This window comes from Ciona robusta, chromosome 1, assembly GCF_009617815.1.
Source record: "Ciona robusta chromosome 1, ASM961781v2".
In the NCBI taxonomy this organism is placed as follows: domain Eukaryota; kingdom Metazoa; phylum Chordata; class Ascidiacea; order Phlebobranchia; family Cionidae; genus Ciona; species Ciona robusta.
Genome location: NC_143235.1, coordinates 2,908,611 through 2,935,791, shown reverse-complemented (window position 1 = coordinate 2,935,791; position 27,181 = coordinate 2,908,611). Strand labels below are relative to the sequence as shown.

General features: G+C 35.4%; 1 protein-coding gene across 2 annotated transcripts; it reads right to left on the bottom strand.

Annotated features, from left to right (window-relative positions):
- Positions 1-413: 413 nt before the first annotated feature.
- LOC149741365 (collagen alpha-6(VI) chain-like) lies at positions 414-25,187 on the bottom strand. 2 transcript variants are annotated; one of them, XM_089872144.1, is made up of 38 exons: positions 25,038-25,187; positions 24,497-24,653; positions 18,544-18,632; positions 18,010-18,125; positions 17,601-17,744; positions 17,236-17,308; positions 16,904-16,980; positions 16,456-16,559; positions 15,994-16,096; positions 15,383-15,505; positions 14,942-15,085; positions 14,490-14,630; positions 13,911-14,029; positions 13,570-13,726; positions 12,811-12,973; positions 12,093-12,233; positions 11,401-11,591; positions 10,421-10,514; positions 9,828-9,971; positions 9,355-9,500; positions 8,998-9,183; positions 8,622-8,694; positions 8,114-8,281; positions 7,570-7,678; positions 7,066-7,230; positions 6,519-6,630; positions 5,917-6,037; positions 5,177-5,587; positions 4,417-4,533; positions 4,028-4,093; positions 3,639-3,774; positions 3,248-3,389; positions 2,933-3,076; positions 2,542-2,733; positions 2,117-2,191; positions 1,473-1,539; positions 1,123-1,246; positions 414-920 (listed from the first exon to the last, which is right to left on the bottom strand). In XM_089872144.1, exons 1-37 carry the CDS (start codon positions 25,114-25,116, stop codon positions 1,125-1,127), a joined length of 4,911 nt encoding a protein of 1,636 aa, XP_089728270.1. In that variant the 5' UTR covers positions 25,117-25,187; the 3' UTR covers positions 414-920; positions 1,123-1,124. The 2 variants fall into 2 exon arrangements, with proteins under 2 accessions (XP_089728270.1, XP_089728262.1); XM_089872136.1 differs by having other exon boundaries at positions 1,133-1,246.
- Between the last annotated feature and the right edge of the window lie 1,994 nt (positions 25,188-27,181).

The window sequence follows — 27,181 nt, the reverse complement described above, 5'->3', positions numbered from 1 at the left end:
AAAATATAAAATAAAGACAAAATTTATATTTTTATTATTGTTAAGTATATTATGTTGTTATTATTAAACTCAATGGGACTGAACAACAGAAAATATGACTGATCACAATACTTAAACATCAAATATATCAATACAGATTTTATCTAGCCTTAACATGTATTGTACACTTTCTACAACAATCTGGTGTTAACTATTCATACTCCTCATCCTGTGGAACTTTTACATATTCTTCATCAAGCCATTGAGAGAAAACTAATTATCCACCAAAACAATTTTTTTATTTTATCTGTTCCCCAAAAGAGCATGTTATTTTGTTCATTGCTACAGTAGCCTAAGAGTTATTCTGATGCTGAAATATGCTTATTTTGCATAGGGTTTTTCTATGCAAATTTGACAATGCACAAACACAACCATTTTTCACTACAAATTTTATTAATACAGTAGAATAGATAATTTAAAATGTGCATCTACTACGTGTACATAGCTAATGGTGCGACTATGAGTGAGGAAGATATAATAAAGAAGATATAAGATATACAAAAGAAACAGGAAAATAGGAAAACAAAAACACTGCAATACAACGTACACCGGGCAGTGAAATGACACTTTTAACAGACATCCATATAACTGCAGTTACAAAAATACCTTTAAAAGGTTTTAAAACATTTTATGCGTTTTCTTTTGTGAAGCTAGCAGCTTACAATGTGCATGTTAAAAACACAACAAAATCGAAATTATGTTAAGGATACATATACACAGTTAAAGATGCTGAATAAAGAAAGATATATGATATAACCACTCATTGAAATACTGTTAGTTTTACTTGATAATAGGCATATATCAAAGTAATAATAATAAAGATTTAAAATGGATGATATGAAGTGGTAAGAGTTTGGGCAAGTCTTCTTATACGCTGCGATCTGAAATCAACATATATCAGTTACCAAAGTTTGATACCTGTAATTGGGCATGCAATTTTTTCGATACAATCACACAAAGAAAGATATTTCAAATGTCTTTAATATCACCAAAATTAACCTAAAAAAAGGGAAAATAAATATAAACATTTACAAAGCCTTATATTTGCATGAAAATAAAAATGGGCCAAGCAAACAGTTTTACCTTCACGCACCTGGTGCTGGAGTTGAAGCCGCCCTTCGAGATAGTTGAACCATTGCATCACCTCCACCTCTACCAATGGCTCCTGGGTTAATATCCAACAGCACCATCAAGTTGTTGATCTTGGCTGTACAGTGAGAACATGGTAAAAAAAAACGTATATTTATTTTGTTGTTTTTTGAAAAATTTCAACTGAAAATTTTAAAGGTATATAAACTAGATGAGAGTAACAGCTATAAGAGTTAAAGAAACCGTTTTAACACTAGACTTTTAAAAGTCACACTATTGATTTTAGGCTATGATAAAAGTTAATGTTTTTTTGAATCCTAAAGAAATATAAACTTAATTCTTACCTTCTACAATTTGATTTGCAATCTTGGTGGCCAATCTAGTTATTTCAGCTTCTTCAGCTGCTCTTACCTGGTAGATATTAAGTCAAAATTAAAAATTAATATAATGCCACAGTGTTTGTTTATTTAACTAAATAGGAATTTGACTTCAATATTTTTTTAAATACTTATCGAAATTGTACACAAAACTGCCACATATGATGTGGAATGGTTTACAGATATTACTTACTTACTTGTAACTTACTTTATCCTCGCGTGGCCGGAAAATGACAGTCGTTATTACAAGGGTTTAACACCTCGTGCCAGCTTACGAGTTACCATGTATGTTACTTTGTGGGTGATTATTTTTTTTGGATTTTTTTTATTTTTTATGTATGGTTGATAATTTAGACAACCCATTAGTGACCACTGGGTTGGAGCAATTGTCGTTAAGTGTCTTGCCCAAGGACACATACGCCCACAATGGTAGCAGCGACAGGCCTTGAACCCATTACCTTATGGTTACAGGCAGGCGCGCTAACCACTACGCCGCGGCGCCGGACAAATATTAAGTATCGCTTTTCTAGCTTGTTTTGCGTAAATGTTAAAAACGCAGCTGAAATTCTATAACTCAACAAAATATGTTCTTTAATTTCAGTTTTAATCACCTCTGCAGATTTTCTTTCAGGCAGACATCCACATGTGTCTCTGGTAGAGATCCTGTTGGCTTGCACACGAGAGCACTGAGACAAATATGCAACACAAGTTATACAACAGCAAAAAATAATGTTTTACCAAAAATTTTGCGCATAAAGTTTACAGATTTTATTTTTCCTAATTCGTGCATTTTGAAAATATTCTACTAGGATAAGCTGCAACATTTAAAAAAAATGCTCTGGTAAACAATTTTATACAAGCAAACTTTATTGGCATATCTTACCACTGAGTTTTGGTGCCTTATTTTAAAACCTTAGCTTTGAAAAATGTTATAATAATATTGCTTTTAAATTGATTATCTTTTGCAAAATATATTAATAATGTTGCTTTATCTTAAAACCCTTGCTTTAAAAAAAAGACATTAAAAAGTAATTACCTTTAGTCCATCCATCTCACAGCACTCCTCTGCATCATTGTCTCCACATTTCAAAGTCAAATCTTGCACATCGACTGTACTGGTTGTTTTACCTGAGCCAAGGATTGAGATTTTGGTGTCTTCTAAGTTAGGCATGGTTGAATTGAACCTCATGGCGGTTGGAGCTTGCTGGCAGTCGATCATTACAGTTATCTGTAATATAAGGTGGTTAACACAGTTGTTTTTAACCAGTCATGTGGGTTGTAGTATGATTTATGTATGGATGTCAATTTGAACAGCCCATTAGTGACCATTGGGTTGGAGTAATTCCTGTTTTGCCTTGCCCAAGAACACATATTTTTTTTTATTATTATTTTAGTTTCTATTAACACAGGTTAAAATAACACTTAACCTTGTTTTGTTCAACCAGAAGTTCCAATTTGTGAAAGGATCTATCAAATAAAGATGCGACGAGAGGACCACTCAATGCTACGGTTTGTAGTCTGGTGCGTGAGGCAAATGAATAACGGGAGACAAATAATGATCGATTAATTCCCTGTACGGAAAATAAAATTTTAGTGGAAAAAAAATGGTTAGATTAGTTTTTGAGCCAAAATTATGAAACTTTATAAAAATTGTTTTAGGAATATAGTGGTTTGTTATATGATAGTTTAAATAAAATGTGTTTTTAATAGTTTAAACATAAAAACTTTTACTTTATACTTACATTGAAAGAGAGTGAAAACATAATGTTGTGGGTTGAATCAGCAACGTGAAGTAAACTCCAGGTGTCTTTAATAGTTCGACCATGCATTCGGAAAATAGCTATTAGAGAAAACTCGAGTGGAAGACCATTTGGTAGTAACGACCTAAATAAAAATAAGACAATGTCATGTTTAAACGCAAAGAGAAATTGCGCATTAAAGGCTGTATTCATATTAACATTGTATTCTTTGTCGGTCTTATATGATTAATGCCATACTTATGTTTCTTTGATTTTTGGAAATAAAAAAGTAGAATAAAAGAGATTTTAAAATGCACAAAATTTTTTTTACTTATCTAACTAAAAAAATTAAACAATGCCAAACAGGAATGAAAATAGAAGAAATAGATCTTACTGCATTGGTTTAGGTGGAACTTGTCCTTTTCGAATTCGAACAACTTGTGCTGTGGAGTGAGTTCCGTGTCGTCTTCTGCTTCTTCGGGATGAAGATGGAATTCGACTTAGACCCATACCGTCTAACACATCTACACCTGTGGATGATAGAAACATAAACTTAATTTTGATTCACCCTTTTGAAAAAATAAAAAGGCCATGTTATTGAAGTAATGAAGAGAAGGTAATTAACAGCAACATACAGGATACAAGAAGCATTACAAAAAAGTACAGTGAAGTAAGATGAGACATCATTAGCACCTAATTCCCATATAAAAAGGGATGTACACAGAGTAATAGTGGAGCATATACACAGTTTTACACTATTTATATATATTGGCATGAACTTACCATTACTTTTTTTCCCATCTCTTCGCATACTGGGGCATGTAGAAGCACTACCAGTAACAATTACACCTGAGATTAACTTATGTTATTCAACCTATTTTAATATCAGAGGAATAAATCTTTAAAAAAATTGGCAAAATATAGTGAATTTAAAATGGTAATAAATGGGCATATCAATGTGACTGTACTTTGTCACACTTTAAAAGTGGTGATTGATAACTTTGAAACAAACTTTTATCTATTTTTTTTATTTGCGATTAATAAAACGGGTTTACAGTATAGCATTATACTTTTAAAAATGGGGTCTTAGTGGGACCATCAAGTTGTTAAATTCATTTTAATGGAAGTAAACAAAATGGTAACTTTTTATGTTTTTTTTACAACAAACTAACCTGGTGGAGTCCTTAATGTAGCAGCTACAGGGCCAAGGGAAGGAATGAATAGATTGCTGTCAGACCTTCGATTGTTTCGACGAATTTTGGGAGAACGTAAACTGATTCTGTTATGACCTGTTACATAAATTTAAAAGAATACAGTAAATGTGTGTAACAGGATTTAGTTTATAGTTTCCAGGACAAGATTTAATCTATAGCTTCTAAAGATAAGAGTGGCCTTGTATTTGATAATGTATTGTTCAATTTTTTATTTTGTTGTAAACGTTTACTATTACTAAATTGATTTTTTTTAGCAAAAAGTCCTGTAATGGTACAATTCAAAGGTCCTCACTCATACACAAAAGCAGAAGTTTAATACATGAGCTACTCTGAAAGACTATTCAAGCTTTATTATTAGCTATACAAGAAAACCATACCAAGTTGTACCAATATTAAGAACTGTCTGTAATATATTCTGGGAATCTGGCGCTGATTTATTGTTCATAGAGTTGAGCGATTTTTGTGTAAAGAAATTCAGTAAGGATCTGGTGCTACGAAAAGGTAACAAATAGATTTAATTTCGTCTGTTAGGTTTTCGTAGTACTAGACACTTACTGTATTTCTTTGCACCGAAAACATGCTGCAAAAACGTAACAAAACGATTCGAATTTTGTCTGTTAGGTTACGTAGTACCAGATCCTTACTGTAAAAGACTGTTTGCTTGAAAAAATCAAATTTATACCGGAATACAAATTTACTTAATATTGTCATAACTTACCATCTGGTCTTGCAATTAAAGGAGCAGGAGCATTTGGTTGATTGGACTGCTGCCCTGAAGAAAGTAAAGTCGACAAAGAATTTTGAACATTGGCGAGGCGGGTACGATCTCCAATGTTATTGCCACCATTTCTGGTCGAACCAGTGTTGGTGTGTGAGATACCAGCATTGGTACGTTGGTTTTGGTTGTTACGAGATTGGTTGGGACCATTTTGGTTGCGATTGCTGTTTGAACCGGGGATACCAGATGGAATTCGACTGTTTCGGTTTCTATTGGTGCTCGAGTCAGGGGTTCTGGAAGGGTTTTGAGAATTTTGGTTTTCATTCCTGTTTGGTTTTGATTCAAAGCTGGGATCTCCGCAAATTAGACGGGAAAGTCTGCCTTGAAAGATTCGCGTGGAATTGAAGTTGTCTGCGGTTAAAGAAGTGTTTGATAAATAAAATGCAAAATAATCTCCTGGTTATTGAAAGAACTGTAATCAATTCCGAAAATCTGACCCTGCTCATATAGCCGATCGATCTCGATAATGAAGATCGGAAAAGTTTACAAAAGCAAAAAGATAGGCAGTTTTGGTGCAGCAACAGTTGTTAAAACATGCTAATCCGGCTAATGGATAAAACAGAAAAAGAAATATTGTTTAAGATAAAAGGCGTGACGGTTACACCATAAATATATAGTGTAAAGTATATTCAAAAAATTTATGTTCAGTTGCAAACTTGCAATAATACAGTAATACCTACTTGCATAGAAAACATGGTCAGAGTCGGGGTTTGAAGCTAAGATTCCAAGTTCTGAAATATCAGACTGACCAACTCCAATTGCAAATATTCTCCAACCTTCAGAATGTAGATTACGCACAGCCTGCAATTAAAACAAAATATTTGCAGGCTTGGATACGAAATAACAGTAAAAGCAGATTCCAATAAAATACTAATCTTTTCTACATTGCTGTAAAGCAATGTCTATTTTTTCATTTTTTGTTCCGTGACTCCTCAAAAACAAAATTAGAAATAGCAGAAAAGGCATGTGAACTTAATTGCTGTCATTAAATGTCTGTGCAAAATCTTTGCCAAAAACTTTTATATAAAATAGTTGAAGGTCCTTCATAATGACAAACTGTGGAACCTGAGATTTAGGTTAGGGAGATTTTATCAGTAAAAATCTTACTGAACTATTTTACAGGGGATTTTATTAGTCAAGAAACTGAAATCTTTTACATAAAACCTGAGATTTAGGTTAATAGATTTTTCACATGAATACACATATAATCTACCCATGCTTCTCTTGCATTTTTAAAAATTTAGCCTTTATAGCTATATATATATATATATATATACAATACCTGTTTAACTTCATTTCGATCCTGGGGTTGTCCATCAGTTATAATAATCAACAGTTTAGTTGCGTGCAGGTTTTCCCTTGTTGTGGCTCTTGCATAGCTCTTTGAAACATACCTAAATATGAATTACATGATGTATTGTAATTTAATAAATTAAAAAGTATTGTAACTGACTGTAGTAAGCAATAAATATTTGTAAGCACAATTTTAAAACACAGTTGTATTCACATTGAAAACAGCGAGGCTTAAATTAATGGTTTGTTAAAATTTAAAAAGCTGCCTGCAACAATTTAATTAAAACCATTTACTTCGGAAGTTTTAGGAGTATGTAAAAAAACAAGCTAATATTGGTCAACTAAAGCTGGCCAGCTTTTACTAAAACATTGGAAAATTATTTAAATTATGCCCGGTAGCAGAAGTAACAGAAAAATTTTTGTCGGAAATACACCTCGTTTTTATACCAGATGAGCCAATAGAAGATTGTTAAAATTATGCCTAATGGCAGAAGTGACAGAATATAAATATAAAAATGGACATGCATTTCACTCACCTCAAAGCTCTAGCAGTGTATGTGTCTCCAAGCTGCCATTCCACTTGTCCAAATGCTTCTTGTAAAGATTCCTTGTCATTATATTGGCCGATAGCTATGTTAGTCTTAGGTCTGGTGGAATATTGTATCATGCCAACACGTACTGCATCAGGTCCTATTTGAAACCTGGAAAATTTAAAAAATATAATTTTTTAAACATAACAATTTTTTGAAAACAAAAAATTTTAAAATTTTGTTTAAAATATAGTCATTAAAGTCAGATAATATTACTAAAATGCTATTAGTACATTAAGACAAATTAAAAATTACAGAACGTTAAACAAGCTATGAATAATGTTGAGGTCATGGGCTGGCCTAACCAAGCACCTGGCATGCATGGTTGGCTTTACCCTCACAAAATAGAATGACAAAAAATAAAAAAATATACTATACCAATATTAATAAAATACCCAATATTTAATTCCGCCAGATTTTTTTTCAGTTTTAAATTTAGACTAAGCTCACTTTTGTGTCATGTTCTGCATGAACGATTTTATGATTCCCCAACTTTCATGGCCGACAGAAGTTGAACCGTCAACCAAAAACATGAGGTCAGTAGCAGTACGTGCGCAGTCTATAAAAATGTTAAAAATGTTTATTTTTAAGAAATCATTTAAAAAATAGGTTGTATTTTTAGAAGCCTTTTACAGTATAAAACTGTAATGTTTGTAAGTTTTTTGTGTCATTTTATTTATTTGGATTTTGTCACAGATTTATAACATTAAAAATTGTAACATTAAACATAGCCTGTATACCACAATTTTTGCTGCCATACAGCAAGACTTCATCAGGTACAATAATGTTTGTTATTAGCAGCCAGCTTCCACTATTTTTCTAGAAAAAGTAATATTTATCCCAACAAACACCTTTATTTAGTTTTTAAAAGTACAGTTTGGGCCTATTGGACTATTAGATATGGGTTGCAACAGAAAAGTGCATCTCATTTATTCTGTACTTCACAGTTAGACCTGTACAGCAACTAAGAGTCACATAATAAAAAAACACAAACCTGGAACCACTTTATTACAAACTCTACGCAGAAGACCACTTTGTATAGTTTGAATTGCATCAAAATTCCTCACATGGTAAATATTGGGTGATGTGATTGGTTCAGATGTTACCGCGTTCAGTTGCCCCATATTGGGACGCCCAACACCTATGGCGTACACAGCAACCCCTACAATGAATAATTTGTATTGACCTAGGAAATGAAATACAGTTATACTGTATTTGTTGGTGTATAGGAGGGTGGGAAGATGGGACACGTTTAGCACATATTATCCAAATATGCCGATCGTGTTCTAAACAATTAAAACTGGTCCATGAAAGTCATGAGGATTTGGTTTTATAAATTTTTGAATGTTCTTTGTTTACTACTAAATTGGACGAGAAAATAAAGAAGAAAAGGTGTCCCATCTTTCCCCAACCATGCAAAAAATCTCCTTCAGGACTAACTATAGAAAAAAGCTTAGCCGCAACAAATAACAATAAAAACACAACTGAATATTCCTACATACCATCCCTATGCAGATTACTTGCAGCATCTAGAACACCATCTTGAGCATTTCCATCGGTAAGTACAATGAGCACCTGGTATTGAGACATAATTAGATACAAGCGATATTTGTTTAAAAGAAATGATATTTCTTCACCTTCAAAATAACATACATGGTAACTCGTAAAGCTGGTACGAGGTGTATGAAACAGAATACCTATGTTATAACAACTGTCGTTTTCCGCCAACCCGTGACTTTCAAAATCATATATTTCAATATAAATTAAAATTCAATTTTTAGGTTAACATGTATGTTTATATTGAAATATTCTATGTAAAAGTTGACTAAATATATTTATAAACTTTTCCATTTAAAACTATATAAAAACGTTTCCCACCTTTGGAACACCATTTCTGGCGCCATGTCTCCCTGAAAATCCAACTGTTCGAACATATTCCAATGCTGATCCTGTGTTAGTGTTTCCTGCAGCAAACTCAATGCTTGATATGGCAGCCAGAAGATCTTGCTTGCTATCATAATCTCCAATATCGATTTCTGAGCGGACCCTTGAAGAATACTGAACCTGTAGAAAAATAAGTAATGTGAAATAAAATTGCTCGACTTTGCCATAGCATGGAATTAAATTACTGTTATATAGTTCATAATTTCAGTACATTACTGTTTTTTTTTCATATTGGCCTTTTAAAACAACTGTTCAACAAAAATAAAAATTCAAACACCCATGCAAGCTCACCACGCCTATCTTGGTATTATATTCTCCGATCTCAAATTCCCTCACAAAGGAACTAATCCACTCCTTCGTGGTTTCAAACTCTCTAGGTCCGATAGAATTAGAGCCATCAATAAGGAAAATGAGATCCATCTCTGTTTCCGCGCATTCTATATTGAAAAATATAGTTTTTTAAACACTAAGTTTGAAAAAAACTTTTAATCACGATTTCACATGAACTAAAATTTTAGGCACTAGTAAAGAATCCTTTGGTACACTAGAGATTAAGCTTTTGGAAAGTGCTAGACGATGGTGGTAAGGAGCTAGGGGTAATGGTTATAGCGGTTAGAGGCATGTATAAATATAATAAAAAATAACTCAAGGTTATATTCCCAAATAAACTTTATTTTTGTGTCCATTTTTAAACATTTCATGTTATGCCTGAAGGGAAGGGTGAGACCTGATAAAGAACAGTTCCATTTGTAAAATGTTCTAACCTGGCTTGGTCTCACGGCAGATATTCCCTACCAAGTCCCTTCTAAAGTTGTTGATTGCGTCGTAACTTGCACCCTCTTGTACGTGCGTCACAACAGGTTCAGAGCCAATTATTTCAAGGGCAGATCTCCACGTATTGCCCACACCTAAGGTAAACGAAATGTTCGTTATAGGGAGATCACGTTTTTGACTCAACGTGGTGGATAACGCTTTAAACATTATAATATAGCAAACGTTAACGACAATTGCAATATAAAATTACCCACAAAGTTCAATACGTGGCAACTGGTAAGCTGGCACGAGGCGAATGAAACAGAACACCCGTGTTATAACGACTGTCGTTTTCCAGGCACGCAAGGATAAAGCAAGTTACATTCATTCATTTATTTACTACAGGGTTAACCGATTTAGCAACGTTTTCCTGATTTTGTCAGTTGAGATTAAATGAATGCAACTTGCTTTATCCTCGCGAGACGGGAAACGACAGTCGTTAAACCACGGGTGTTCATACATACTACTTGTTTGATTTTGTGTGTTTAATTTTAAAGTACACCATAAACGTCGATATACATACGACACTGTAGTAGCAATTTACCGATCGCAAAAACGTAGACGCCGCTCTCGTGAAGTTTTCGTGCTGGCGTTTCAATATTATCCGCTGAACGTCCGTCTGAAATAACTACCAGAACCTGTAAACAACACAAATGATTTGTACAACATTAATGTAACCGTAGGCGCCATTAATACACCATAATACACAGTTTCTAGTCTCAGATATTAGAGTTAAAGGCCCTGACATTTTAAATGGCTTTACCCGGCCATTTTAAATTGCTATTTGTGAGATGTTTTCGCGACATATCCGGACTTCAAACACATGCTTAGTAAATCCATATACTTCACATTAAATCGAGAAGTCACGGGGAATAAATTATAAGGTAGTTTTGGTATTAAGCTTACGAATACGCTGTGTGTGGCAATGAAAAGTGCGCTGTTTACAACTTGTAGAAAGGGGCCTTTATATAAATCGTATGAAGTTCGCATGCCAGTGGTTTTCGCTTTATTTAATATAGTATACGGCATCAAAGTAAAACATAATATCCCGCCATCTAACAAACATTATTTAACGCGCGCAAGAACTTTTTTTAGTAGGGTGGGGTAAAATGGGACGTTCTCTTTTCATTTGGTAGTAAACAAAGAATATTTACATCATTTTATAACCATATCCTCACGACTCTAAAGATGGTTTTTAGTTGTTAAAAACAGGATCAGTAAACATGGGATATTGTGTGCTAACGGTATCTATCTTACCCACCGTATCCTACTATACTATTTAACAAGTCCGGCGCCGTGGCGTAGTGGTTAGCGCGCCTGGATTTCCAAATGGATTGTCCAAATTATCAGCCATACATAAAAATATGAAAAAATCTCCCAAAAAATAATTACCCACGAAGTAACATACATGGTAACTCGTAAGCTGGCGCGAGGTGCACACCCGTGTTATAACGACTGTCGTTTTCCGGCCACGCGAAGATAAAGTAAGTTACATTCATTCATTCAATTAACAAAACCCCTTACTTTCGGCGCTCCGGGTCTTGCACCTGATTCCTCAGTGAACCCGTTTTCTCTGATATGAACAAGAGCTTGGGCCGTTAAAGTCGCCCCACCAGCAAATTCCATTTGGTCGATCGCATAATCGATCTCTCGCTTTGTCGAAAACTTTTTGAAGTCGAATTCGGTGTTTATGGTCGACGTGTATTGGGTTAGCGCTGAAATATATGAGCCATTACCATTTCTTGTACAATATAAAGGGGTTGTCCAAATTGTACAGAAAAAAACAACCACCCACAAAGTTACATACGTGGTAACCCGCAAGCTGGCACGAGGTGTATGAAACAGAACACCCGTGTTATAACGACTATTGTTGTCCTGCCACGCAAGGATAAATCAAGTTACATTTATTCATTTAAAGTTTTAAGATATAGACCCGTATTATGCTAACGTGATAATAAACATGATCTACGTAACTGGGTTTGGGCTGAAGTATATACAGGACTTCGTATACATGCGAAGGTATTTTATAGGCATGTATGTTAAAGCTATGTATTAATAAACCTACAACAATGGCATATCAATTTTTACACATGAAAACTTTTGCCAATAAGAGCCAATTTTCCAGTAGTCTGAATATCAAACTAGCCGTGAAATTTATGATCCTTCGTGTTAAATGACATTTGACGCTAAACTTAGCCTGAGGTATGGCGACGTACCAACTCTTGTCGTGTATTTTCCCACGTCAAACGACCGAACCACATTCTTGATCCAGGCCTTTACTTTTCGGAAGTTTTCGTTTCCGATACTTCCCGAACCATCAACCATAAAATGAAGATCAATTTCCTGACTCGAACATTCTAGGAAACAAAGTTGATGTGATGTTTTTGTGTTATGTATGGAACGTTAAACCGCGTTAGGCACGATTTAACTTGTGCTGTGTTTTACCAAAACTTTCGATACGCGGCAAATAGGTCGTCTACATATTTACCATTGTTTTTACACATAGATCATTTACGTTAATATTCGCTACAATAAAAAAACGGCATAGTACTGAGTTGTAGGATGGATATCGCACTTATACTACCCGATGTTTCCCAATCGTGTTTTACCAACGCCCAAAGGCAATAACAAATAAACATTATAAGCTCCATTCTACTACATTAAGTATAGACTTTTTTCACCAGATAATTCAAACCATAAATTACATACGTGGTAATAACTCTAGCACTAGGTGTATGAAACAGAACACCCATGTTATAACAACTGTCGTTGCCCCGCCTCGCGAGAATAAAGTAAGTTACATTTATTCAGTAAGACGCTATTATTCAGTGTTTCCTTGATATACTGAAACAAACGCACAAAACACTTCTGAATGAATGAATGAATGAATGAATGAATGAATGCATTTAATCTAAACCATATAGGTATTCTCACCTGGTTCAGCCTTGACGCAAATCAACGACACAAGTTTGCTTTGCATTTTCTGTATGACATCAAACCCGGCTGCTTGAAATACATGATCTTCCTTTGAGACCAACTGACGAAGCTGGCCTGGTCTTGTGTTACCAATACCGAACACGAGAGTATGTACACCGGCCTGTAGGAATTGGAAATTTCAATCGTTAAACTGGTAGATTCAAATATCTGACCAAATGATACAAATGTTTCATCTACACTTTAAGTATATGGTGGAGTAAGATAGGAAGTGTTTTCTCGTTCTCATTTATTGTCCAATTTGGTAGAAGACAAAAAATACTTATACGGAATTATAAAACCCTTTACTTACGACCACACCATAATAACGCTTTTAAGAGTTTAAAATACGATTAGGGAATATGCAATAGTATATGCTAACGGTATATAACCAAGGGACATTTTGCAATAGGTTTTGAAAAAAATACGTTTTTAAAATACTAGGCCTCGTTTAGACAGAGATAGCCACCATAAGTAAAGCTATAACGTTCCTAACCTCGGAGTAAAGTTTGTACTATACGTGATATGTATACGATTACGACATATATATATATATTATATATATATATATATATATATATGGTAAACCATGTATATCTAACAGAAACCTCAATGATTTTCTCAGCTGTTATTGCCTTTGAGCAAATTATTGCTAAAGTACTTTCCATTAGCACTAACTATACCATTATACACCAATAAACTTCGCACGTAGACACGCACCTCTGCTGCAGACGCGGTTGCCTGGGTGACGTCATCTTGGGACTGGCCGTCGGTCAAAGCTATGAGAATTTTCGGCACATTTTCCCTGGAGTGCGTGAAGACCTCATTCATAACAAACTCTATTGCCCGCCCTGTGCTTGTAGATCCACGACGATAACTGTACATTAAAAATGTCAATAGGGTTCGCGCATTATCGAAGTTATACTGTATTGGTCTATATTGGTATAAAAAAATCAAACGCGCATGAGTGTATGCTAACCGCTGGTACAAGGGTATAACGAATAATCAAAGCGAATGTAATAGCTACTAAGACTGAGTCTATTTTCGGTCCAATCCTTTACCGTATTCTTTGGATTGCTTGCAAGGTCGCTTGGGTTGTGGAATGATCGTTCAAGCCAAATTCAAGCACCGGCCTGTTGGTGAACTGAACTACTGCTACCCTTGTGTAATGCGGGCCAACCTGTGGCAAAAACTTTCTTTGTTTAAGCTGTAGGGACTGGATTATTTAAAGCAGTGTTTCCGACCTATTTTTAGCACGTATGACGCAAGTTTTGATATTGCAAATAAACAAGACGGTATGGTTATAGAAAAATAAACATGTCTTTAACAGAGATATAATGTTGACTTTAAAATTTTTGATTTTTTGGCAAAATTAGACATCTGTCTATTGCATGTATCATAGCGTTTAAAATAAAGTATAACAGTCGGGACAGTCGTTGAGAAACACTAGTTTAAATATCAAATTGGCCAACATCAAAGTTTGGTGGTGTTTGCGGTCGTTCTATACTTTTGACTGTGTTTAATCGCCTAGGGAATATGCAAGTCACTAGACACGTGCGCCAAATAAAGTTTAAAAGCCTCTAGTTGGCGCAGGCAGAAAGACTGAAGCGGTTTGTGCCAGTAATAGATGAGTTGTTTACCTGAAATGCATCGACTATGCTTTTGAGCCAGCGCTTCAATTTCTCAAAGTTGTCGAAGCCAATTGAGGTCGAACCGTCGACCAAGAAAACTAATTCTGCAGTCGCTGCTGGACACGTTTGTTCGGCGTCGGTGCAAATACTCTACCGTTCAAAGATAGCTGTTATATCAATCTACTGAAATTCTTAAGTAGAATGAGAGAAATTGGGACGCCTATGCACATATTCTCTCATGTTTTAATGCCATTTTAACTATTTAATAACAGTAATTGGCTTTAGCGTGCGCTATACAGTCGTGAGAATACTGTCGAATAATCCGTAACAATTGTATTTATTTATCTACAATTGTAATCTCTCATCAAAATCAATGCAATATTCTTGATTCGGACCAGTACTTGAAAGCACATTACTTAACAAAAAAAGTTTTTTAAAAAAAAAACAACAGTTTAACATACCTTTATGAGGCCGCGTCGTTTCAGTTCAATGATGTCAAAATTGAGAGCCTCGATGACGTAATTCTTGTCCGGGTCCGAAGCAATGACTTTGATTTCTTCCAAACTGTAATCTGCCACCCCCACTGTGTATACTGTTACTCCAGCCTGTAGACATTTAGATAAAACGCGTTCGTAAAATATTCATATAGTTAATTTACTATAGTAGGGTGGGGGAAGATGGGACACGTTTTCCTCGTCCCACTTGGTACTAAACGAAGAACATTCAGAGAATTATAAAACCGTATCCTCACGGCTGCCACAGACCATTGGTAATTGTTTAAAACACGTTCAAGAATCATGATACTTGGATATTATGTGCTAAAGGTGTCCCATCTTTCTCCACACTATTATATACAGCTTTCACGCTACTGTATTTAGTGTAAAATATTTACTATATAGTACCTCATGCACACGGTTGGCAGCCTCTACAACCAGATCAGGTTCTTGTGCTTTACCATCTGTCATTACGATTGCTAAGTCAGGTACATCTGGACGATCTCCGTTTGCAGAAGAATAAATTTCATCCTAAAAGAATAAAGTGTGCAGTTGAATGAATGAGTGAATGTAACTTGCTTTATCTTGGCTTGGCCCGAAAACGACAGTCATTATAACACGGATGTTGTTTCTTACACCCTATATGCCAAAAAACAATCGCCCACAGAGTTACCACGTATGTAACTCTGTGGGTGGTTGTTTTTTAATGACTGACAAATTGGACAACCCATTTATAGTGACCACTGGGTTGGAGCAATTGCCGTCCAGCTTGCTATTTATCATAGAAAATCATACACTTGTGTTGGGTAAAAATGCTTTGTATTATAAAGCATTTTTAAACATATATGGATTAAACACGTTAGTACTTCTTAGGCACAAAATAGTGTTTAAAAATAATACCATGTTACCGCTTTGAAAAAAACACAGGTATTTAACAAGTATAATTTGAAAAAGCTTGTGCATAAGATTTAGCTTTTACGAATTAGGACTCGTTTTAACGAATGGAACATATTTATTACCAGCATGTATGTCAGAGCTGCACCGGTGTGTGTGTCGCCCATAATATAATCCATGTTATCTATCGCATCCAGTACTTGCTGTTTCGATAATAAATGTCCAAAACTGAAACAAATAAATGTATTTATATTATGTGAAATCATCAATATAATACAATATGTGATCGATTAGATATACATTTATATAGTAGGGTGGGGAAGATAGAACAGCTTTTCATTCTTTTTTTCTCATCTCAATTGGTAGGAAACAAAGAATATTTATAGAATTATATAACCGTATCCTCAGTCCTCACGACTTTAAATAAGAGCGTTGTTGGTTGTTCAAAACACCAGGAACTAGCGAGTATTACTTGTTAACCGTATCTATCTTTCTTCACAGTACTATACACTGAGGAACTAACAGAAAATCTGTTTCGTTCTCGAAAATAGCCAAATAGACTCGCAAGCAAACCATGCAATTTTTACTTGAATTCTTCTTGTACTGAGGTGCTGTATTGTACAACTGCAACACGTGTCTCTTCTGGCCCAACGTCAAACGCCTTCACTATTTTTTTGATCCATGCTTTAACCTGTGCAAGTTTGTAAAGGAAAACTTTAATACTGATCATGGTGTATGCCGTATGACGACAGTCGCTATAACACGCAGGTGTTCTGTTTCATAAACCTCGTGCCCGCTTACGAGTTACCACGTATGTTACTTTGTGGGTGATTATTTTTGGGTGACAACACTTATTCTTGCTAACACGAAAGGTGGGCTACCTATACAAGCTATAACCTTTATAAAATCACACTTACATTCATTCATTCATTCATTCATTCATTCAAAATCACTGGTTTAATTATTTTAGATGTAGAGTGATAACACCCATGTTTACGAATACGTTTATGTGTGTTGGTATCTATTTTATATTACCTTCATAAAGTCGTTGTATCCTATAGTTGAAGAGGCATCTATCACAAACGCAAGGTCGTGTTTCGATGTTGGGCATTCTGAAACAAACATAGGCGTTAAAAATGAACATCATACATATGAAACGGATGAAAAATAATGTGGGGTAACATGGGATAACTTTACCACATAATATCCCATATTTCATAATCGCTTTTTACACACCTAACAACGTACTTTCAGATACGTAAGAATATGGATCTAAAAATATTTAATTATTCTTTGTTTACTACCAAATTGACGGATAAAAAATGTGCCAGATCCTATTATATGTATATATAGTCTGCATATATTACCTTGTACAGTTTGTTCACACACCGCGGACACAAGTCGTTCTTGTAGTTGCCCGATCGAACGAAAATCCTTCGCCTTCATTTACACAACAACATAATTAGAAAAAACGGTACATGCAGTTACATTCATTATGTTACTCGCGACAGTTTGGGAATTCTATCACGTTTGTAACTTTATGAATCATTATTTTGGGAAGGGTTTTTAGGGACAATTTAAGAACCCATAAGAAACGACTGGGTTGGAGCAATTGCTGTTAAAGAGTCTTGGCCCAAAGACACATACGCCTACAAAGGCAGCAGCAGTGTCGTGTCTCGAACTTGTAACCCCCGAGCCAGGTTCGCTAACCACTAAAAAACTTGACCAATACCATGAATACGCTGCTCTGATCTTCTGCCGCAGCAACAGATATTTGACGCAGTTCCTCCATTCGTTCATGTGACATTTCGTCACCAATTCCAACTGCGAATGTGGCGATGCCCGATGATCGCAGAGATGTGGCGGCTTCGTTAACCTGAGGACATGTGTTGAAATCAATTGAATAAACAGCAGGGCATTTTTTGATTTATTTGAATAAATGAATGTAACCTAATTTATTCTTATACGTGGTAGAGCAACGAACATTATTTTGGCTTTCTGTTTTATCCATAAGCGTGTCCTAACAACTGTTGTTTTACCATTACTATACTACCAGTTCCTTCGCTTTTGTAAACTTTTCCAATCTTCGTTATCGTGACCGAAAAATAAAATATATTTTTCAATTGACTTCGACTATTTACCTGATCCTGACTCCGACCGTCGCTCAAAACAATTGCAACTTTGGCAGAATCCTCCCTGGCTCTGCTAAAGACGCTCTCGATGGCATAACGCAGTGCAAGTCCCGTCTGTGTGTTACCTACAACGTGAATTATACGAAAATTACATTGTCCATCAAGCTAAAACCAGCACCAAAGTAAAAAACATGACTGAAATTGCATATCAGTGTTTTCAATTGGTTTGATTATGGACATTTTAATAATTATTCTATAGTATGAAACTAAAATGTAAAAAAAATTAATATTTTTTTACAAAACCTAAAAAAACTTCCAAATTTGCTTTAGAACGACGGGACGTGAACGTTATACATGATTAACATATTATTAATTAAAGTGATTTTAGGATTAAAAATATAAAAATTTGCTTTAAAACGTCCAGATTTTTGACTTCGTGAGTTTTTTTTGTGATGTTTTAGATATTAATAAAAATGTAAATTTTGGCCCAAAACTTAATTGACATGAACGTTATACACAGGGTAAACATTGACAGTGCAATACCTGACATGTACTGAATAAGATCAATTCCTCGCAGAACACCAACAGCGCTTGAGTAAGTGTCAAGGTCAAACTCAGTGCGTGGGTAGGAGCTGAAACCAAAGGTAAACAACTGATGAGATTAACTTATGCGGCCTGCCAAGCTTACTAATGGAAGATTCGTGGTTATACCGCAATCGAATCAACACGGGTGTGCTGCCCTAGTAACATAATGCTGTATTATATAGCACGACTCACCGTGGGGTAAGATGGGACACCTTTAGCACATAATATCCAAATTTATTGATCGTGTTTTAAAGAATTATCAACGGTCTATGACAGTCACGAGGACACGGTTTTATAACTTTTTAAATGTTCTTTGTTTACTACCACATGGGACGAGACAATAGAACAAAAAAGTGCCCCTCAAACCCCCAACATACTATATTATGAGCAACGTATTACATAAGCAATGTATAAGCAAATGTATTATATTATATAGCGTTGTCTTATATAAGCGATGTATAATGTAAAGAGGATTGTGGTCAGATTAAAGAAGGTCAGTGGAGTGAGTGACGGAATTAATGCTTCAGATTTAAAAAAATTACCCATCGAATTACATTCGCGGTAATGAAAACATGCTCCATTTTACAAAATCTACTATACGGAAAGCAAAACAGTATAGTAATTTGTGTGTTATACATGCATGACGCGAATTCCTGCGGTTAGACCAAAGTATACTCAATGTTGTTTTTACGTTTGCAGTAAAGTCGCAGTAAATATTGGGAAGTTGCATTTTAGTGTGATTATGTTCCATTTTGAATACACACCCGATCCCAAAAATAACAAAAACTTCACGGCCAATTAGCAAAATTAGGAAACGGTTGAATAAGTTTAAGCCATCTTGACATTTCCTTTCAACGGGGTGTGGTGTTATAATAGGGTTATGAATGCCTTTGTATATTATACGGTATAATTTTCGATCCGCACCTCGACGATTTTTTTGAACTCGGCGCCTATGATTATACCTATTTTGTTGGTAAACGAAAGACTATATAAACGAAAAAGTTTAAAAATGAAAAATATTCATCACATGGCGTCATATTAGATGGGGACAAAATATTTCAGTTTACCGCTGTACGAATTGCGCAAATAATTCGTGTGCAGCCAAACAGTGTTAACTTGTGTGCCTTAATGTTAAGTCGACGACCGTAAAGGTAATGTCATTCTGCACCTGTACAAGCGTTGCGTGGTGGGACGCTGAACTTACAGAACAGGGAACCCTTTGTGTTAATATTAGGGGTAAAGGCGGGGGTTCGGGGGTTATACCGACAAATTAATCCAGAGTGTGTAATAGGGTTTTAACGTAGTATTTGGTACTGTGGGGTAAGATGGCAAACCGTTATCACGTAAAACTTATTCGCATTAATCGTGTTTTTAACAACGCGATCGTGTTTTAACAATTAACAACTCTCTATTAGTGTCGTGAGGAAACGTAATATAATTTATTTCTTTACTATAAAATGGGTCAATAAAAGAGATTAAACATGTTCCGTCTTACCCCCCTTTACAAACGATCCAAAAAAATCGACGCAAAATTGCACCTTTTTCAGTTCCATAAATTTGGCTACTATTTTAGGAAGAATGACCAATTCCATTCCGAAGGGTAGATACGCGAGCAGGAACCGTTTCAAAATATTTTTCGAAGGCAAATAAACCACACCGGAAAGTATTTCAACAGGTATGATAAAAATGGATGTCATTTCGATGTCTAAACCCCGCTATTTGTCATTGCAACTACAGAGTATTTTGCTTAAAAACGATCTTTATATGAAACGGTGCCAAACAGGCGTTTCATTGTGCAAAGAAAAATGTTAACTCTTAGGGGTGCAGGAGTTTCCAAAACAGCCACTTAGAAACACGCGACACCGGCGGTGGCCAGATGCTTATACGACTTTGATCATGAATAGGCTCTTTGAAGAGCCGGGATTTTCTGGGTGGCAATTTAAGATTTCCGGGTTCGGTATGCAAAATCATAGCGGTCGCGCGAAAGCACACGTTTTGACTTTTTGCTGGTAGCAAATATAGTGAACTATTGTTTAAGCCTGTGGCGTGGCGTGTAATGCCGTAAGTATACGCCCTGTAACCGTGTATAGGAAATCGGTGGAAATGTTAGTTTTAAAAGCTGGCGGTTATATGCTTAAAACACGAAGACAAAAGGTTACTGTCGGCGCGTCTTCACACATTCCTTAAAATGCGAAACTCAAACCAGTAATTTTGCGCGGCTCGAACAGCCAAGGGGCCACGTATTCTATAGAGTTGCGTGCTCAAAACGGGTAGCTGGTTCGGTGTGTAAATAAGCAAAACCGAAAGACTCATACTCAAGGTGCTGTCGGTGCGTTTCGGATCAGTGAAACGACAACCGACATCAGAAGAACGTATCCGTCACGCTTTCACGGCCTATGACGTGCACCCATGTTTCCTAAAACACGATTTCCTACCGTTTGAAATTGAAATAATGTTTACAACGTATAGGTAAAAATTTTAACTATTGCAATTTTAACATTACTAGAGTTATAATATGGACCCTATATCCAAAAAGCGTAAAAAAGAGACCAATAAATATGTAATTAGCATAAACAGACATTGAATAAATGAATGAATGTAACGTATTTATCCTCGCGTTGTTGGGCAACGACCCACAGTCGTGAATAACATGGGTGCTCTGTTACACACACTTTGATTCCGCTTACGAGTTACCACGTATGTAGAGTTGTAGGTAAAATTACATTTGATTTTTAAACAACGTAAGACTATTTGAATGCATGTAGTTTTGACTGCACACGTTAAGTTTTTCCAAAGGTAGACCTACATAATAAAAAACACTCAAATACTGTTTGTTATTGCGCGAAATAATATTTTGCACCTTTCTGTTACGTCATGGGTAAAAGCACGTGCTGACGTAGTAACTGCGCGAAAAACAGACAAACAGATTAGATTGTATCTCGAAAAAGCAAAACTCATCCGTTTTAGCAATCAGATAGTAAATTTAAAAGCAAATTTAAGTAAGTCTAAATTTAAAAAGATTGTCGAGGGAAAATCTTGTTTTTTTCATTGAGAAAAAAGTATTTGTCACGAATTGGACTTTGATCTGTTACAGTAATACACATAGTTCTAGTAATGTGTGGTTAACGTCCAATTAGGAATTACAAATTGTATAAAATTAGACCTATTTAATCTTAAATGTAACAATATTTATAGTAGAATGGGGGAATACGGTACATCTTTAGTGCATAATATCCAAACGTCCCGGTTTTAAACAATTAATAACTGTGTATGGGAGTCGTGAGATTACGGTTTTATAATTCTTTGAACGTCTTTGTTTACTACCAAATGAGACGAGAAAATAAAACCAAAAGTTGTCCCATTTTCCCCACCCTACTATATATAATATTTTATAAATGCCTGAAAAACTAGTTAAAACTGTATTTACAAAGCGTATTGAAACATATACGACTAATTAGTAGTGTATTTAATTCTTATCTGTCTCTTGTTGCATTTTAACAAAGTGGAAACTGGAAATGTCACCGCGGTGGAAAATGTTGCGCAGCGAAAATACTCGAACCACAAGACCATTAATCAAACGGGGAGCTTTGACAGACCATCAGTGTATACTACAGGTGCTATAGAGAGCTGCTGCAATGATATTCGGTTTACTCAGCCTGTTTAACCCCGCGGTTAAGCCTACCGATTTTTAAAAATAGTTGCTAGTGGTATATATGTATACACAGGGAAAAATCCAAGGCTTTTTGCACATATGGTACGGTGAGGTAAGACGGGATACGTTTTCATTCATTTTTCTCGTCTAATTCGGTACTAAACAAAGAATATTTATAAAAAAGAGTTGCTAACTAGTAAATATACGACTGGAAAATTTGGAATATTATTTGCTAAATTTTTATATATTACAATACTATACAAACGTTGAACTGCAATCATATGTTGCTTTTATCTTAAATAAAACTTATACCAAGTCTTATTCCACGACCAGTACCCCTTTCCAACGTATAGGAAATCTAGTTTTGGCCAACATTTTACACGTTATTGTCTCGGGACTCCAAATTTACACATAAGAGTCAGTTTCCGTTTAACGTTGCCTCACCTACCAAACATTCGTCCAAAGAAACTAATCTAATTTAAAATGTTAATTTATAATTGGCACCGTTAAAAAGAGAAAAATCCTTAGAAAAAAAGGCCTCAATGGACTGCTGTATCGTTTTAAACTGTAAAGCCGAATTTTATGAGCCATTTCCATAGTATAGTAGGGTGGGGAAGACCAAAGTTAGTATAGACCAAGTTAGGAAACGGCGCTCGTGTCCGCCATTACGGAGCCCACAGAGCGTCAATCGCCTATACAAATGCATGGTCGGCATGTGTTCATTTAGTCCTTGTAAGCTATACAAAGCAAGAAAACACGTGTAGCGTTTGTTCTAACGTTTAAAATATAATTTCTAATATAAATTTTGTTATATAATATTAAACCTAGGAATTAATGTGAAGTAAATTAATATTTTGACTGGTTTTCGGCGTACAATGTGGTTTAACAGGGTACTTTACTTGGCGATTAAAACTAGCAGCAATCAGCTTAGTTTACATAATAGTATATGATCATACCTACGAATCCACAGAGCCATTCTTTACTACATTTATAACCCAACATGAGTGGACATGCAGCTCCAAACTGCTTAAGTACTAGCAGATAAGGTGTTCGCGTTCCCGATTTCATAAAGACCCGGAACGCAAAAAAGGTAGCTTACTAATTCAAGCAGAGGACCAAAAATAGTAACTCAGTATTGTTTTCCTCAATGTCACTTCGATATTAGGCAAATTTTACACAGATACCTTAAGTTTCGTTGCCGGGTATACGTGTTAAGTTTGTAAGCCAAAAAGTAAAATCACGGCAATTTACATGCAAAACTGCAGCTAGATACACCAGTTTATGGTAATGTTATGCGTTTTTGTTTGTATTTTTATATTTTAAACATGTTCTTTTTTGTTTTTGGTTTGTAAACTTGATATTTTCTGTTTTTTTTACTCTTTAATTGATTAAGTGTTCAATAAAAGTTGATTATTTTTGTGAGGTTTATTATTGTGATAAGATATAACATTTGTAGAAAGCCATTTTTACGCGCAGAAGTGCTTGGTTTTTAAAAAATCGCAATATTTAAACGAAAAACAGCACCCAGCAATGATAAAATGCTATGCCGTGGGCTCTGTAATGGTGGCGTCTATGACGTCATAGACGCGCGACAATGGATAACAAGACTCGTTGTTTTACAATCCGTTTCCTAACTTGGTCTATACTAACTTTGGGGAAGACGGGTTACTTTTAGCACAGAATATCCAAATATCCTGGGAGTCGTGAGGACACAGTTTTATAATTCTTTAAACGAATTTTTGTTTCTACCAAATGAGACGATAAAATAGGATAAAAAGGTGTCCCATCTCCCCCACCCTATACCGTATATACTTCAGTATTATGCCTATACCGTGAGTTTAAAGGACAGCTGAACAAAAGATATTTAGTGTATTTATACACACTAACATGCCCGCTGTACAAATTAACGTACGTGATAAAAATTCATAACCGTGAGCCATTTTTGAATTCCTTTACTATATATTAACTTCAAGCTCGTATTGAGTTCATACACTTGTGCTTACTTTCGACTTACAGGCTAACCCATTTCTCTCCTTACATAAAGCAGATAGGCGGCCATTGCATTTAAAAAGTTGAAGTTGTAGCTTTTTATGTTATATACCCTGATCATATATAAATCTGTAACGGTTTAATGACTACAGAGGTTGTATGCGTTTTATGTTTATGTGACGGTACTATACCGTTATTTACACTAGTAGAAGTGTAATTTACAAGCGACTGTAAGTTGATTTGGTTTAAAACATAAACACGCGACTGTACCTGTACTGTACCACCGCCACACGTGTGGTGTCTCTTGAAATGTCAAAGTTGAGGGTCATGTTATGGACCCATTGCTTTACAAGGAGAAAATCTTCTCTTGAAACACTACTGGACCCATCGACAAGAAACACCAGCTCCAATTTGGTAGTGCGGCAACCTGAAACAAACATTTTGATTTTTAGTAAAGATATATATTGTAATAAATATAAAATCGCATCCTCACGACTCCCATATAGACCGTTGTTAATTGTGTGTGACTTTCCCCATTCTATTATATATGGATGGGATATAAATGATTAGTTTAGTTGATACCGTATAACACCGAAAATAATTTCATTTCCGGCAATTTTGAAATCGTTAAAACACGGACCGTTTTAACCCAAACTACTATATTTAAAAAACACAACACATATTAGTAATATTAACTGTTGCAGTTTCGTAACAAAAAGCAGCACCCGCGATGTATAGTGCATTAAATGCAATATATATATGTTAAAACACCATCGTCTAACGGCGCCACGACTGTTATTATATTACTAACCTGGCACACCATCAATGAGTTGCGCATTGCCGCCGAAGAACAGAAAAACAACAAAAACTATGACGCCTAAAACACGCATGTTCTTTCAACGCCTGCAAAGCTAGCATGTTAAAAACTTTTGCTTAATAATACTACCTATGTTACCGCCCACTGAGAGGCTGGGTTACTGACGACTGGGGCTGAGCTTTGCGCTTAAGTAGTGCGTAGCCTTTTTCCCATGCAGACTTGTGGTATTTGTACGAACGGAAACGTAAGGTTATGTAAGGGCACGCGAACGTGGTGTAGCCGCTCAGCTGCTTTCTTTACTTAGCAGTAAGTGCCAAAACTCGCCTAAAGCCGTATTATGCGCTTCGGTTAATTGAACTACTAACAAATGCATCAGCAGCGGTCATGCATGTTTCAATTTGTCGAAAGGGTCAACAATGCTAGGTCGAATTACAGTACTGTACGAACCAAATCATTTTATATCTAAATTCTACAGGTTTTTATCAAGCTAAATCATAAATACAATTACCAAGTTCATTTGGAGCATTTTGCATGCTGTAGGTTTGTTCGTGTATTACAACTGCACACTTTATTTCAGTATTCGTATTAAATCATTGTGTATATATAGTAGGATGGGGAAAGATGGGACACTTTTTTAATTATTTTTTTCGTCCCATTCGATAGTTGAAAAACCATTCAAAGAATTATAAAACCGAATCATCACGACTCCCATAGACCATTGTTAATTGTTTAAAACACAGGATATTTGGATACTAGGTGCTAAAGATGTCCTATGTTCCACCACAGCACTATATATGAGACTTGGTGTTTTATTTGGACAATGCAATACTAAAAAGCCAAAAATATGCCGAGCCAATTTTACAAATGCGGAGCCAGGTTCCAAAGTAAAAAAAAAAACTAAACACAAAACCTAAACACATTTAGCATCTACAAAACTAACGTACATTGCCTGGTCTATATTTCTACATTAGTTTTGGTACGTTTAATTTTAATTTTAATTTACAAATAAATTACCGAAAATTCATTAATAAAACAAAACGGTCACTTAAGTGCGAAAGCAATTATTTTTGGACTTTTACAACAGTGTGGGAAGTTTTCTATTGCCAGTAGTTACGCTCGGTATGCCTTTTATGTTACTGGGCCAGTGTCTATTTACTGGGCGTCTGAATGCAGTTATTATGTCTGTATGTTTTATTGCATTGTGGCGGCTGATGACGTAACAATTCGAACAAGTCTTCGAGGTGACGTGTTAGGAAAACCCGTACATATGAACTTACATATGAACTTAACGAACTGAAATGACTTCAGCGAGTAACTGTTAAACAAAGTAATATTATGGTCTTCCATAACTTCAAAAGACAATGTCGTGTTCAGTCTAACTTACTACAAAGCTTAATTATATACTTCAGGGTTATAGTTTCTCTGGAAACCGAACTTTTTAAAGCCAGATACTGGTGTACGAAACAGTGTAAACGTGTATACACGTAACTTATTTATTTCGCGTTGTCGGCAACGTAAGTCGTTATAATACGGTGCTCCGACTGATACAGCTCGTGTCTGCTTCAACTTTGTGAGTGATATTTCAATCTGATTTAAATTTATAAACCGTATATCGACGTATCTTCATGACTCTCACATACCGTTGGTAATTGTTTAAAACACGATCAAAATATTTGAATATTATGTGCTAAAGGTGTCCCGCCTCCTCACCCTATACTATTTATCCATCTTAGTCTTTACATATTTAAAAGACAGACGACTCGCCTGTGATGAATTCTTTGTAAACACTGTCATATCCGCAGTAACGTTTTTGGTTGTATGCAATAATCACTCTAAAGGTATTTATAAATCGTTATCTAACTTTAAGTAGTCAAACTATTCCATCGTTGTCCTATAACATGTGCTAAAACATTTTAGTTAAAAACTGTTAAAGTTATTGTGGACCACACAACAGTAAATCCTAAAATAAGCAATTGGCAACAGTCCTATCAGAAAGGTACTGAAAAACAACCACGAAAAGCAAAAGCGTGGAAAAGTTTCTGTAATTACGTTTTGCGGAAAAAACGCCGATAAGGTTTGGCCAGAAGCATATAACCACTGCTTAAAAATGTTTGCGAAGCGCGCTAATAACACAAGAA